The sequence below is a fragment of the Danio rerio genome, chromosome 10, assembly GCF_049306965.1.
Source record: "Danio rerio strain Tuebingen ecotype United States chromosome 10, GRCz12tu, whole genome shotgun sequence".
Lineage (NCBI taxonomy): Eukaryota > Metazoa > Chordata > Actinopteri > Cypriniformes > Danionidae > Danio > Danio rerio.
Window position 1 is genome coordinate 46830676 of NC_133185.1, and position 13568 is coordinate 46844243.

The 13568-nt window shown below is 33.6% G+C and overlaps 2 protein-coding genes across 2 annotated transcripts in view; one reads left to right on the forward strand and one right to left on the reverse strand.

The window, feature by feature from the left end:
- Positions 1 to 7701, forward strand: part of ggt5b (gamma-glutamyltransferase 5b) — a 55829-nt gene extending 48128 nt beyond the window's left edge. Inside the window, exons 11-12 of the mRNA XM_002667837.8 lie at positions 1618 to 1728; positions 5398 to 7701. Of these exons, the coding sequence (XP_002667883.4) occupies positions 1618 to 1728; positions 5398 to 5544 (258 nt within the window). The 3' untranslated portion in view covers positions 5545 to 7701. The remainder of the gene's footprint in view (positions 1 to 1617; positions 1729 to 5397) is intronic.
- ess2 (ess-2 splicing factor homolog) overlaps positions 1 to 13568 on the reverse strand; it is a 779665-nt gene that overhangs the window by 269625 nt on the left and 496472 nt on the right. The gene's annotated exons all lie outside the window — the stretch shown is intronic.

The following is a 13568-nucleotide window of genomic DNA, read 5'->3' on the forward strand; positions in this document are numbered from 1 at the left end:
CCCCCTGTTGGAAATCGCTTGTCTATATGAAGCGCTTAGCTTAACATTGCACGTCATGATTTTGCCAAGTTCGATGTGATCCTGGATTAACATCTATGTTGATCCTGGAACATCATTTTTGTACAAAAATGTAATCCACACCTATTCCCTTCCCCTAAACTCAACCATGTAAATTATTCCCAAAATCAGAGTGAATAATAGTTGGATATAATAGTTGAATAACAATGATGTAGAAATGCATAAACAGTAAGCCAAATCTTAACACAAACTATGAATATATTCCTTATCTCTGATTGGCTGATTGGAATGTTGTTCATAAATGTTGAACATAAATGTTAATCCAGAAATATGTCCTACTTGGTGAAATCAGGTTGGTGAACATTACTAATCAAAAACTGTTTTTTGATATATTCACAGAAGAAACTTTAAAAATATATATTAATGGAATATGATATTTGGCTTTTTCAGTTTATTCTGAGAGATTTCCAACTGTCATGTTTTGGACCATATGGGGCAGAGCATGTGTTTTAGGATATAACTCTGTTTTTTGACCACACTTTGATAATATTGCTCATTAATTCGTTTGCTGGAAATTAGAACTGAATGTAGAAATAGTTTTGAAACAAATCTTAGCGCTTAACAAACAAAATTAATTATTATGATGTCTGTGCGTACAAGTTTTACCTATCCACGAGAGCGAAAGTAGATAATGAGAGGCCTTATCTCTTAAACCCGCAAGGCAGATGCTCTGTTTAACTGTTTTCCTTCTAGTGAAATCCTCAGTTTTTCCACTTACAAAGTCCGTCATGTAAAAAGCAAATGCGCTAGGGCATGACAGAACTGATTCTTAAAGGGAATGGGAGATGAGACTCTGATTGGTTTAGTCTCAAAACACACCTATAACTCTTTAAGAGAATAAGCTCAAACCTGTTAGACCATGCGCCACGGCGCAATGCGGATTTTTCCATCCTTAAAATAGCAAAAGTGGATTCCGACACGCCCTTAATGCGTTTGCGCCCTCCGCTTTGGACTTTGCGCATGGATCATCAAAATAGAGCCCTATATGTTTATGTATAGGCAAGAATATACCCATGATTCTCACTGACTTTAAAAACCTAATCATCATTAATGCTCATACAAATAAATGCAATTATATTTGATTGTTACAATCATCCATTTGTTTACCAAGTCTCAGAACATGCTGCTGCATAATGAAAGATGAACAATCAAAATATGGTTAAACAGAGTGTGAAGTCTTTCTGTGTTTTTTTTTTTTTTACTTATTATATATTATTACTAATTTCATTATATTTCCTTCGGCATAGTCCCTTATTTAATATTATTCTTATATTATATATTATTATCTACTGTGCATCATAGGAGCACAAATATTTGATCTATTTTAACCCATTTCAAATGACAATTAAACTAATGATATTTTAAACTTTTCATTAACACATTTCATTTCTTTATTAATGTCCATAGTTCTTGTAGTATTTAATCAACATGTAATAATTTTCACAACCTAATTCACTTAAAATAAATATTTATTTTCTGTCAAAAAGATAACCTGGTATTCACTTTATTGCATCTACTTCTTTTCTCTCTCTCCTCCAGTCCATTATGAACCATCTGTGGTTTGGGATGAACCTCAACGACTCTATCGCTGCTAAAATAGTCTTTGTTGGCTCCAATAACATGGTCAACTTTGAGAAAGGTTACGACAGCGTAAGTGCTTTGCAATCTTAAACCCACTAATCTCCATCCCATATTAGGACTGTGCAATATATATATATATATATATATATATATATATCTTATGCACAAAACTGAAAGTCTACTGATTCATATTATGTTCTATTGTTTATTTTGGTGGTCTTACAAAATACATTGTTTCATGGTAATACTTTTTCATAATTTATATGAGCGCAATGAGATTACTTGTATCGAGATTATATACGAGATTACTTATATCGAGATTATTTATAAGATTACTTGCATCGAGATTATATATGAGATTACTTGTACCAAGATTACATGATTTATGAGATTACTTGTAGCAAAATTATACTGTATATGAGATTATTTATATCGAGATTATTTATGAGATTACTTGTATCGAGATTATAAATGAGATTACTTGTACCAAGATTATATACAAGATTACTTATATCAAGATTACATTATTTATGAGATTACTTATATCGAGATTATTTATGAGATTACTTTGATCAAGATTATAAATGAGATTACTTGTACCGAGATTATGTATGAGATTACTTGTCTCAAGATTACATTATGAGATTACTTGCATCGAGATTATATATGAGATTACTTGTAGCGAGATTACATTATTATTTCATAAATAATAAATAAATACTTGTAGCGAAATTATACTGTATATGAGATTACTTGTACCGAGATTATATATGAGATTACTTGTACCGAGATTACATTATTTATGAAATTACTTGTAGCGAAATTATACTGTATATGAAATTACTTGTATTGAGATTACACTATTTATGAAATTACTTGTAGCGAAATTATACTGTATATGAGATTACTTGTACCGAGATTACATTATTTATGAGATTACTTGTAGCGAAATTATACTGTATATGAGATTACTTGTACCGAGATTACATTATTTATGAAATTACTTGTAGCGAAATTATACTGTATATGAAATTACTTGTATTGAGATTACACTATTTATGAAATTACTTGTAGCGAAATTATACTGTATATGAGATTACTTGTATCGAGATTATATGAGATTACTTTTGCCGAGATTACATTATTTATGAGATTACTTGTAGCAAAATGATACTGTATATGAGATTAATTGTAACGAGATTATATATGAGATTACTTGTACCGAGATTACATTATTTATGAGATTACTTGTAGCGAAATTATACTGTATATGAGATTACTTGTACCGAGATTACATTATTTATGAGATTACTTGTAGCGAAATTATACTGTATATGAGATTACTTGTACCGAGATTACATTATTTATGAAATTACTTGTAGCGAAATTATACTGTATATAAAATTACTTGTATTGAGATTTCATTATTTATGAAATTACTTGTAGAGAAATTAAACTGTATATGAAATTACTTGTATTGAGATTACACTATTTATGAAATTACTTGTAGCGAAATTATACTGTATATGAGATTACTTGTATCGAGATTATATGAGATTACTTTTGCCGAGATTACATTATTTATGAGATTACTTGTAGCAAAATGATACTGTATATGAGATTACTTGTACCGAGATTACATTATTTATGAGATTACTTGTAGCGAAATTATACTGTATATGAGATTACTTGTACCGAGATTACATTATTTATGAGATTACTTGTCGCGAAATTATACTGTATATGAGATTACTTGTACCGAGATTACATTATTTATGAGATTACTTGTAGCGAAATTATACTGTATATAAGATTACTTGTATTGAGATTACATTATTTATGAGATTACTTGTAGCGAAATTATAATGTATATGAGATTACTTGTACCGAGATTATATATGAGATTACTTGTATCGAGATTATATATGAGATTACTTTTGCCGAGATTACATTATTTATGAGATTACTTGTAGCGAAATTATACTGTATATGAGATTAATTGTAACGAGATTTTATATGAGATTACTTGTACCGAGATTACATTATTTATGAGATTACTTGTAGCGAAATTATACTGTATATGAGATTACTTGTACCGAGATTATATATGAGATTACTTATATTCATATTATTTGAGATTACTAGCATCGAGATTACATTATGAGATTACTTGTAGCGAAATTATACTGTATATGAGATTACTTGTACCGAGATTACATTATTTATGAGATTACTTGTAGCGAAATTATACTGTATATGAGATTACTTGCATTGAGATTACATTATTTATGAGATTACTTGTAGCGAAATTATAATGTATATGAGATTACTTGTACCGAGATTATATATGAGATTACTTGTATCGAGATTATATATGAGATTACTTTTGCCGAGATTACATTATTTATGAGATTACTTGTAGCGAAATTATACTGTATATGAGATTAATTGTAACGAGATTTTATATGAGATTACTTGTACCGAGATTACATTATTTATGAGATTACTTGTAGCGAAATTATACTGTATATGACATTAATTGTAACGAGATTATATATGAGATTACTTATATTCATATTATTTGAGATTACTAGCATCGAGATTACATTATGAGATTACTTGTAGCGAAATTATACTGTAAATTAGATTACTTGTACCGAGATTACATTATTTTTGAAATTACTTATATTGAAATTATACTGTATATGAGATTACTTGTACCGAGATTACATTATTTATGAGATTACTTGTAGCGAAATTATACTGTATATGAGATTACTTGTACCGAGATTACATTATTTATTAGATTACTTATAGCGAAATTATACTGTATATGAGATTACTTGTACAGAGATTATATATGAGATTACTTGTATCGAGATTATATATGAGATTACTTTTGCCGAGATTACATTATTTATGAGATTACTTGTAGTGAAATTATACTGTATATGAGATTACTTGTACCGAGATTACATTATTTATTAGATTACTTATAGCGAAATTATACTGTATATGAGATTACTTGTACAGAGATTATATATGAGATTACTTGTATCGAGATTATATATGAGATTACTTTTGCCGAGATTACATTATTTATGAGATTACTTGTAGTGAAATTATACTGTATATGAGATTACGTGTACCGAGATTATATATGAGATTACTTGTATCGAGATTACATTATTTATGAGATTACTTGTAGCGAAATTATACTGTATATGACATTAATTGTAACGAGATTATATATGAGATTACTTATATTCAGATTATTTGAGATTACTAGCATCGAGATTACATTATGAGATTACTTGTAGCGAAATTATACTGTAAATTAGATTACTTGTACCGAGATTACATTATTTTTGAGATTACTTATATTGAAATTATACTGTATATGAGATTACTTGTATCAAGATTATATATGGGATAATTTATCACAATTTTATATGAGATTGCTTACAGTATATCACAATTGTATAATAAACTACTTATATGGAGATTATATACGAGAGTACTTATACCGAAAATATATATGATTTATAACGTAATTTGAGATTTTTGTCATAATGCTCAACCCTATCCCATATTATTCTTATCGTGTTCATACTGATTGTAATTGCTCACACTTGAAAAAAAAAATCTCCATTCACCGATTATAATCATCATTCTATAACAGCTAATCAAAACTGACTTTTAAGTGGTAACATATTGTGCTTTTTTCCCTTCTCCTAGTCTGCTATTAAAGCCATGGAGAAATTAGGACACAATGTAATGTACAATCCATACTTTTTCAACGTGGTCAATGGCATCTCCAAAGAAGGACAATGCATCAGTGCCATATCTGACGCCAGAAAACAAGGCCAGTCTGCAGGATACTGACCCTGCCATCCACTTTTAAGACAATACTCCAGTGATTCATCAAGGCCTGCAGGAAGTGAGGGTGGAAGTAAAGGGTCAGCACTTCCTTTTCAGAAACACAGTAAATTCAGATACAGGCTGAATTTGCACAAGGGGTCCATCCATGTCTGCTGTTTTGGACTCTTACAAAACAGAATTAGTATATGTTTTGAGTGCGTGTGAATATTTTGTATGTAGCAAAAAATTGAGGCCAGTTTTTTTTAAGGATGAACCGTTCTTACAAGATGGTTATGATGTGTTTAATGGTCATTGGCATCTTAAATTCTTGAAAAGTTTTTAAAATTCTGATTTTCTTTTAAACATGTTTACTTAAGCTATACTTTGTATTATATCATATATTTCATTTGTTTTCCTTTTGCTATGTCCCTTTATTCATCAAGGGTTGCTAAAGCAGAATGAACTCTGATTGTTGTACTCTCCCATTTACCACGCTCTAAATTTACTCAAATGTGACAAGGGTCCATTATCAAACTTTTTTTGGTAACTTTTTATATTTTAAGGTGTCCTTGTACAGTACTTACTGTATGGTGTCTACTGTAAATGTACTTTTAGTAATAGTGTTGAGTAAGTTACTTCAAAAAGGTAATTACATCATATAAATGAACAATATCACAGGAGTAGCAGTGCGATATGGCTGTATATTGGCACTGGTGGGAGGCGTGCGTTGTACCCCACCAGTGACTACTCATGTGATATTGCATTTATACAAAAGTTCGATGGCATAATCGTGTATACAAAATGTAAAATCAAACACAGAGGCTGCGTTCGAAACCGCCTACTACTCAGTAGGTACTGCATTTAAATTTAAACGTACAACTCGGCTGTAAGAAATATACAGTTCTATACAGTAAGAGTATGAGCACTATGGAATTCGGACGTACTACATCCGCCATTTTGTCATGGTCACGTGATCTACCCATGTCATTTGCGTCGTTTCACTCATATTCATGAATTTTTTCGTGGGGCATCATGGGATAGTGCAGCGTGCATAGGATGCACACTCCAGAATCTCGCCGGAAGTAGTAAGTCATCCGGGTACTTCTCGCATACTGATTTTCGAATTCTATTCCTTAAAGTCATACTACTCAGCTCGCATACGGATTTTAGCGCACTATATAGTATGGAAGTATGCGTTTTGGACGCAGCCAGAGTCTAACAACCCTTTTGTATGAGGAACTACTTTCTTCCACCATTCATTCACACCTGCAGCTGTCGTCAGAACAACAGAAACTGCTCACGACACTTTAGAGCTAGTATATGAATGATTCTCTAGCGTAATGTCTAAAGTGATGACAAAACAGGTGATTTTGCTCACATTTTATAAGGCTGACCAACATGAAATGCCATCAGTCCACAGAGATTTCCCAGTATTTCTCTGCTGCAATCGGGAAATCACAATAATTAACCCCGAAAACGCAAAGCAGCGCCAACACTACCAGATTACTGTTGTGTTTGTGATAAGAAAAAGCGCTAAACACATGTGGGCATTTCTTCTTTCTTTCTGTTTACTGAACTAGTTTGCAGTAGTGAAAAAAGTAGACTCACTAGAAACAAACAGATGGTAACTCAGGGTCATACAAAGAGTGGCCAGCACAAAATACATACATTCCTGATATGCGAGTCCTACCTCAGACTCAATACACTACAATTACTGGTATAAATACAGCTTTATACCATAAAAAGAGAGCAATAGAAATAGAAAGTCACTTACCAGTTTTATAATGAGTTGCTCAGCTGTAGTTTAAAATTACGCTGAACGTGGATGGCGCTGGATAAATACTTAAAATAGGCACTGTCCTTATAAATAAACTGCACAGATGCAATCTAAACAACTACATTCTCGACTAAAAAGCCTCAAAATAACACAATGTTGCCTAACAGCTGCAATATTTCCCAAACCGTAATGAGTTTATTAATCTGCTGTCACTCGATGTGGGCGAAGTAATACACAAGGGTAAGGAGGCTATTAGCCAGTCAGATTCAAGAACCAGACAGAACTGTTGTATAAACTGAATTAAATGTATTTTTCCAATTTTTTTGTTTGAAAAGTAACTTGATAACTCAATAACTAATTTAATTACTTGACAACAGAAAATAAAATCTAAATTCTTTAAAGTTTATTTCATTTTTATCTTTGTCCTATTGGTATTATATACAGGGGCGTAGCGGACGGGCCCCGCGTCGTCGCGATTTTCAATAATTGAAAATCCAGCAACCGCAATAATCAAACTCTTGGGAACAACTGTGGTCGGAACCAAAGTTCACAGATCTGTGTTCTCTGAACACCTCTCAAGTGGTGGACTACTTTATTCTGATTGATGGCCGCCGAACTGCGTCATAACATTGCTCAAAGTTGACTTGATTTGATCTCTCCTTGATGCTCACACACCGGAGAAGACGCGCCACGCTGTTTATCGTCACCGGTTCTCATTGCCGCTTTCCGTTTGTGATCGCTCCTCAGTTTGTAAAGGCTTCCCCATGTTGTCGCTCCACCCCGCCTGCCTTCCCCGCTCCTTAATTTGTGATCGCTTTCCCGCGTTGTCCACCATCCCCCCCCCCCCCCCCCCCCCCCCCCCACCCACCAATCCCCGCCATCAGGGGGCCCCGTCAGTGATCCCTGCAGAGGGGTCTCCGCATTTTGCGCTACGCCACTATTTATATACATCTTGTAACTACTTAGATAATATGTGATTATTTTTTTCATTATGGCAATCGTCACAACTTAACAAAACTATAGAGTTTGAGTCCTAAAATCAACTGCTAGTAACTAATAAAAACAAATAGACAATAAAACAAATAAACTAAATAACCAGTTCAACTTACTGTAGATTCTTGAAGTAAAAACTTAAACATATCACAAGAGGATATTACCATAGACTGTAAAAGATATGGACGTAGTATCTGTCACGTCACCCATAGCTTTCTGAAGAACACAAAAGAAGAAACTAGTAGGCGCGGCCAACCGTCGCTATTTTGTCAGCGCGTCATCATCACACCAACCGGAGGATACCAAACAAGGGCAAAGAGGCGGAGCTACAGACATGCTAGCATTTTGCTTAGACCGGCTGTTCTTTGGAAGGAACGCTTAATACTTCATTACCTGCGACTCGTTTAAGTTCTGACCACATGTGCTTGGTTGTACACTATATCAAGTGTTTAGCCTTTTAAAAACACTGCTGTAACACATTGAGCCACTAAACATTGTTCTTATGACGTTTTTCAACAGGAGGAAAATGCAAATTACTTCCAAACACTTCAGATCTAGTCTGTGTTAGTAAATGCAAGGTTATTTATGAAAACCAGGCATAACACCGTATGACAACACTTCAGATGACTGTTCTAGAGCCTACAGCTAATCAATCTGTCAGATTCTGGAGTGCTTTACACCTCTAAAGAAAAATATATATGATAAATGATCTGAAATAAAACAAAAACATTTATAGAGATGGTATATAATAAGTATAAGTATATAACTTCACTCAAAAGAGAAATGGAGGCCACTTGAATGGTTTGTGAGCACGATTAAGTGCACACAGCATGCTATAGTATCTGATAATTGTAGAAAATATTTCCAAAAGGCAATTAACTGTGTAAAGCCACATAAAACAACAACAAAAAAATATGATATATACACCAAGTTCGGCAGCTTATCAGCTGGAATCAGCTGAGGTGAAGTGACGGCACACAGAAAGACCTATAGCTGTCACTCAAGTGGCCACACCCTCAATTATGCAGACTTAATATAACTTAATTAGACGCAATGGATAAGATATCAAAATATTCACCTCTACACAGATGCCATAAAGCGTAATGTTAGCTCTATGAACCAAAATCGTTCTTTGTACCAGGCTGTAAACACCTTTTTTTCTGCTGTAAAGTTGGAAATCTGCTCTATTATGGAGCGATGATTGCAGTTTCAGTTACTTCCGTATTAGCTTCCCAAGGGAAAGCGGGAGGTTGTCGCTTGGATATTACTGATGTACTGTCTGTTTTAAATAAAATATGAAAATCCACCTTCTATCAGGCATTTAACAAAAAAGAAAAAAATCTATTTTTGGGACAATTGAATCAGAAGAGGTAAAAAAAATAAAATAATAATAATTATATATATATATATATATATATATATATATATATATATATATATATATATATATATATATATATATATATATATATATGGCTGATTCCAGCGTTATGGATGTGACATTTGCAGTAATAATTCAAAACATAAATTCGCAGAGAGAGTATACGTTAACATTATATTGAATCATCTGTTTATATTTTCCAAAACAACTAACCACAGAGTTATGGGATCAAAAAAACTCAATCTGTGAACATGTTTATACTTTAAATGAGGAAAATAAACAAGCGTTATGGATGTGACAAAAAAAGTCTGCGAGTTTACAGTATACAACATATTTCGTAGAAATTCTGTGAATTAAACTGCACAACCCAAAATAAATAATGCTCAACAAAAGGATAAGAGTTGGCTCTTTATAGAACAAAACTGATTGATTTTATTTTATTTTGACATTTTTGCATTTTTGAGGGAAAATCTTTGTTATGGATGTGACACTTTTTCGTTATGGATGTGACGGATGTGAAATTGCCATTGGTTTGACTTTGGTAAATGAAATATAATAGTTTGAAAACATTGACAGAGACATTTTTAGGTATTTTTAAAGTACTGTAAAACACTTGCTTGCGCAAAAAATGTAGAAACGGTTTCGCTATTTTGGTGAAAACATTTTTCTTTTCATGGCAAGGTTGACATTTTCATGGAATTACTCATATATATATATATATATATATATATATATATATATCCAAGTTTTGATGTTCAAATATAATATTAGCATCATTCTATATGATGGCAAGTATATTTTTTACGATACCTTTCAATGATAATTGTGCTTTGTTATTGTCAGTCATTGTATTTTTTCCTCTGGCCATTAATTATGGTGTCTCCATATTGAGATGGCATGATAATACATGTATGCTGGGAATTATTCACTGGAGTGAAAGTATGAAATAATGTTGCCATAATGAGATTATGAACAAACAAGCTCTTAGACATAATCCAGCACTGTTTCTATAGAAAGTCTAATAGCTTTAGCTTCAGATAGATGATTTTAAATACATATATTGAATGTTACAGAATATAATGACCTGTTTTGAGCTGTTACTGTGGGGTTTTAAATGAAATCAAATGTGAATGAGTGCAACTGTAAAAGAATTTTGCATTTATTTTGTATGATCTGTGAATGTTTTCATATGCACTTTCTATATTTTCCACAATATTTTTTAAAACATATTAAAAAATACACCGGTTGAACTTAAATCAAGTATTTTATACTGTTTTTTTCATTGATATTTCAATATTGTTGTAGCTTTTTAGGAAAATAAAGTTCAGACATAAATGTTCCATGATGTGGACCATTGTTTGACCATCATAACTGAATACTAGCAACTTTTTTGCTTGATATGTCATATTAAATCTGTTCTAATATCTGTATGTCTCTTTTAATTGACTTTTATTCTCGACGAAAATGATTCGAGCTCAACATGACCTCCACACACAGCTTAAATGAGGCCGTGCATAAATCATGAAGCCGGGAGAAGTTATAGTCCACAAAGCGTAATGTGATTAAATTCAGTTTTGTGTTCACAGTGAGCTGAATGCAAACGGCTTCCCTTGAAGGGAAGAGATATGCATTATTAAAACATGCAAATGATCCTCGTTCGTGAACGCGCCTCCCACTATGGGGACACATAGAAGGATGAATTCGTTCCTGTTGTTGTGCTTTATACTCAGCTGCTTAATCACGAAATGCAAATTCTTACCTCCTTTTTCTTGTTTTTTGTGCAAAACAGCCATTGTTTAGTCGAAGGAGGATGTTTTCCGTCTTCTGTGACGTAAAGCCGCGTGTCCACGGGCGCGTGGAATAACACCGCGAAAAACGCCTCAGGGGTGAAACTTCCGCATGTTGCGTTTATTAGTGTAATATTTTAGTTCGCGGTTAGTAAGGCAGATATATGTGATCAAAGTGTCAGATTAATATATTTTATTAATGAAAATATGATTATGGTATAATTTTTGGTACATAAAAGCGAAACTGTTGTTTTCCAACATAATATTAAAACTTTCAATAGACAAAATACTCATAAAACAGTTTTAATTGCTGTATATCCACCAACAGTCTTGTTTATGTTCAATTTATCATAGAATCTAACCCTAACTTGCCCAAATTTAGCTATGTGAGTTGACTGCAGGGTGGCGCAGTAGGTGGTGCTGTCACCTCACAGCAAGAAGGTCGCTGGTTCGAGCCTTGTGTGAGTTTTCTTCGTGTGCTCCAGTTTCCCCAACAGTACAAAGACATTTGGTACAGAATTGGGTTTCCGTAGTGTATGAGTTTGAATGAGTGTTTATGATTGTTTCCCAGAGATGGGTTGCAGCTGGAAGGGTTGGGTTGCAGCTGTCACACACCAGAAGCGCTGCTTCACATTACGCTATAGGAAATCATTCAAATACTAGCTCTGAAGTGACGTTGGTGAATTAGTAACGGCTTCTGCTGTTCTGACGTCAACTGATGTGAATGAATGGCGGAAGAAAGTAGTTCCTAATACAAAAGGCTTTTAGACTCTGTGTTCGATTTTCTTTTTTATGTACAGGATTGTGCCGTCAAACTGTTGTATAAAGGCAATATCACACCCGTAGCAGTGTGCTATGGCTGTATATCAGCACTGGTGGTGTGCTGAGGCACTCGGCCTGTGGCCTTGATGTATATATATCGTTTTTTTAAATAAAATTAATGTACAAAATAAAAGAATAATAAAAGGCAAAAGAAATGTTTCGCTAATAAATAAAGCTTAAATAAGCTAAATAACGATTTTCTCTAGACAATCAGTTTAGGCCTTTAAAAAATTCAGAGAGGGAGTTAGGCCCCAAAGTAAAAAAAGGTTGAGAGGCCCTGCTGTAGATTAGTTTTTGAATTTAAATGGTTTGTTGCAATCGGTTTCCTCAAATGTTTTGAGTTACCTTTTTGGGTTTTACAGTAGGCTTAAATACTATCTGTGCCAAATGTAATTTGATGCTTTAATCCTTTTTAATAAACTGCACAAACTAGCAACCCAAACGTTCTTATCGTGTTATACGAAATCTATCTTTTATAAACAAAACACATACACAACTGCTTTAAAATGCTTTATTGATATGGGTGTCTAATTTACATTGTACAGCAAATCACTGAGTCAAGTCATGTTTATCACAGATCCACTTTTCCCATGAACCCATTAATCCCTTAGGAAAGTCTCAAAGGAACCCACAGTAGGCCTATATTTTTTAATATACAACTTCACATCATTCCTGCACCGCTCTATTGCTAAAATTTGATTCCCAATGACCAGACCTTTAAAGCATGCATGACCTTAATGCTCTGTAGTGAATCTCTGCATTATAAACTAGTGATTCATTTCAAAATTTGTCTTTAAGAACCTTTCTTAAAAAGTTGCATTCAGACGAAATTTTTTATTATGAACCACTACTTTTCAGTCTGTTGACTGGATGTGAATGGAGCAGACACCAGCTGTCCTTATGCACCCTAAAATCATTAGCAGACCGATGTCTGAACCTGCTGTATGGTCTCAAACTGTGCTCCACCTCAAAAATTAGACTCAAAGTCTGGCCAGAGCTCTGGGGGGAAATGGTGGAGCCGTTGTAGAGACGAGTGCCATGCGACAGGGCTTTATTGTCAGCCCCTATGGGAGATCCGGCAACACTGAAAAGAGCCTGACCTTTTCCTAGCAGCACGAACCCAACAGCTCTCAAAGCCACCCGACGGGAACAAACGCCTCCGAAAAACACAAGACAATGCTAAAATATTGGCGAATGAAGAGGCAGAGACTGCATTTAAAACATGTCGGTGCACTGAGTGTTCCACACTCTAAAAAATGTCCAGATTTTCACAACGTTACCGTAATTT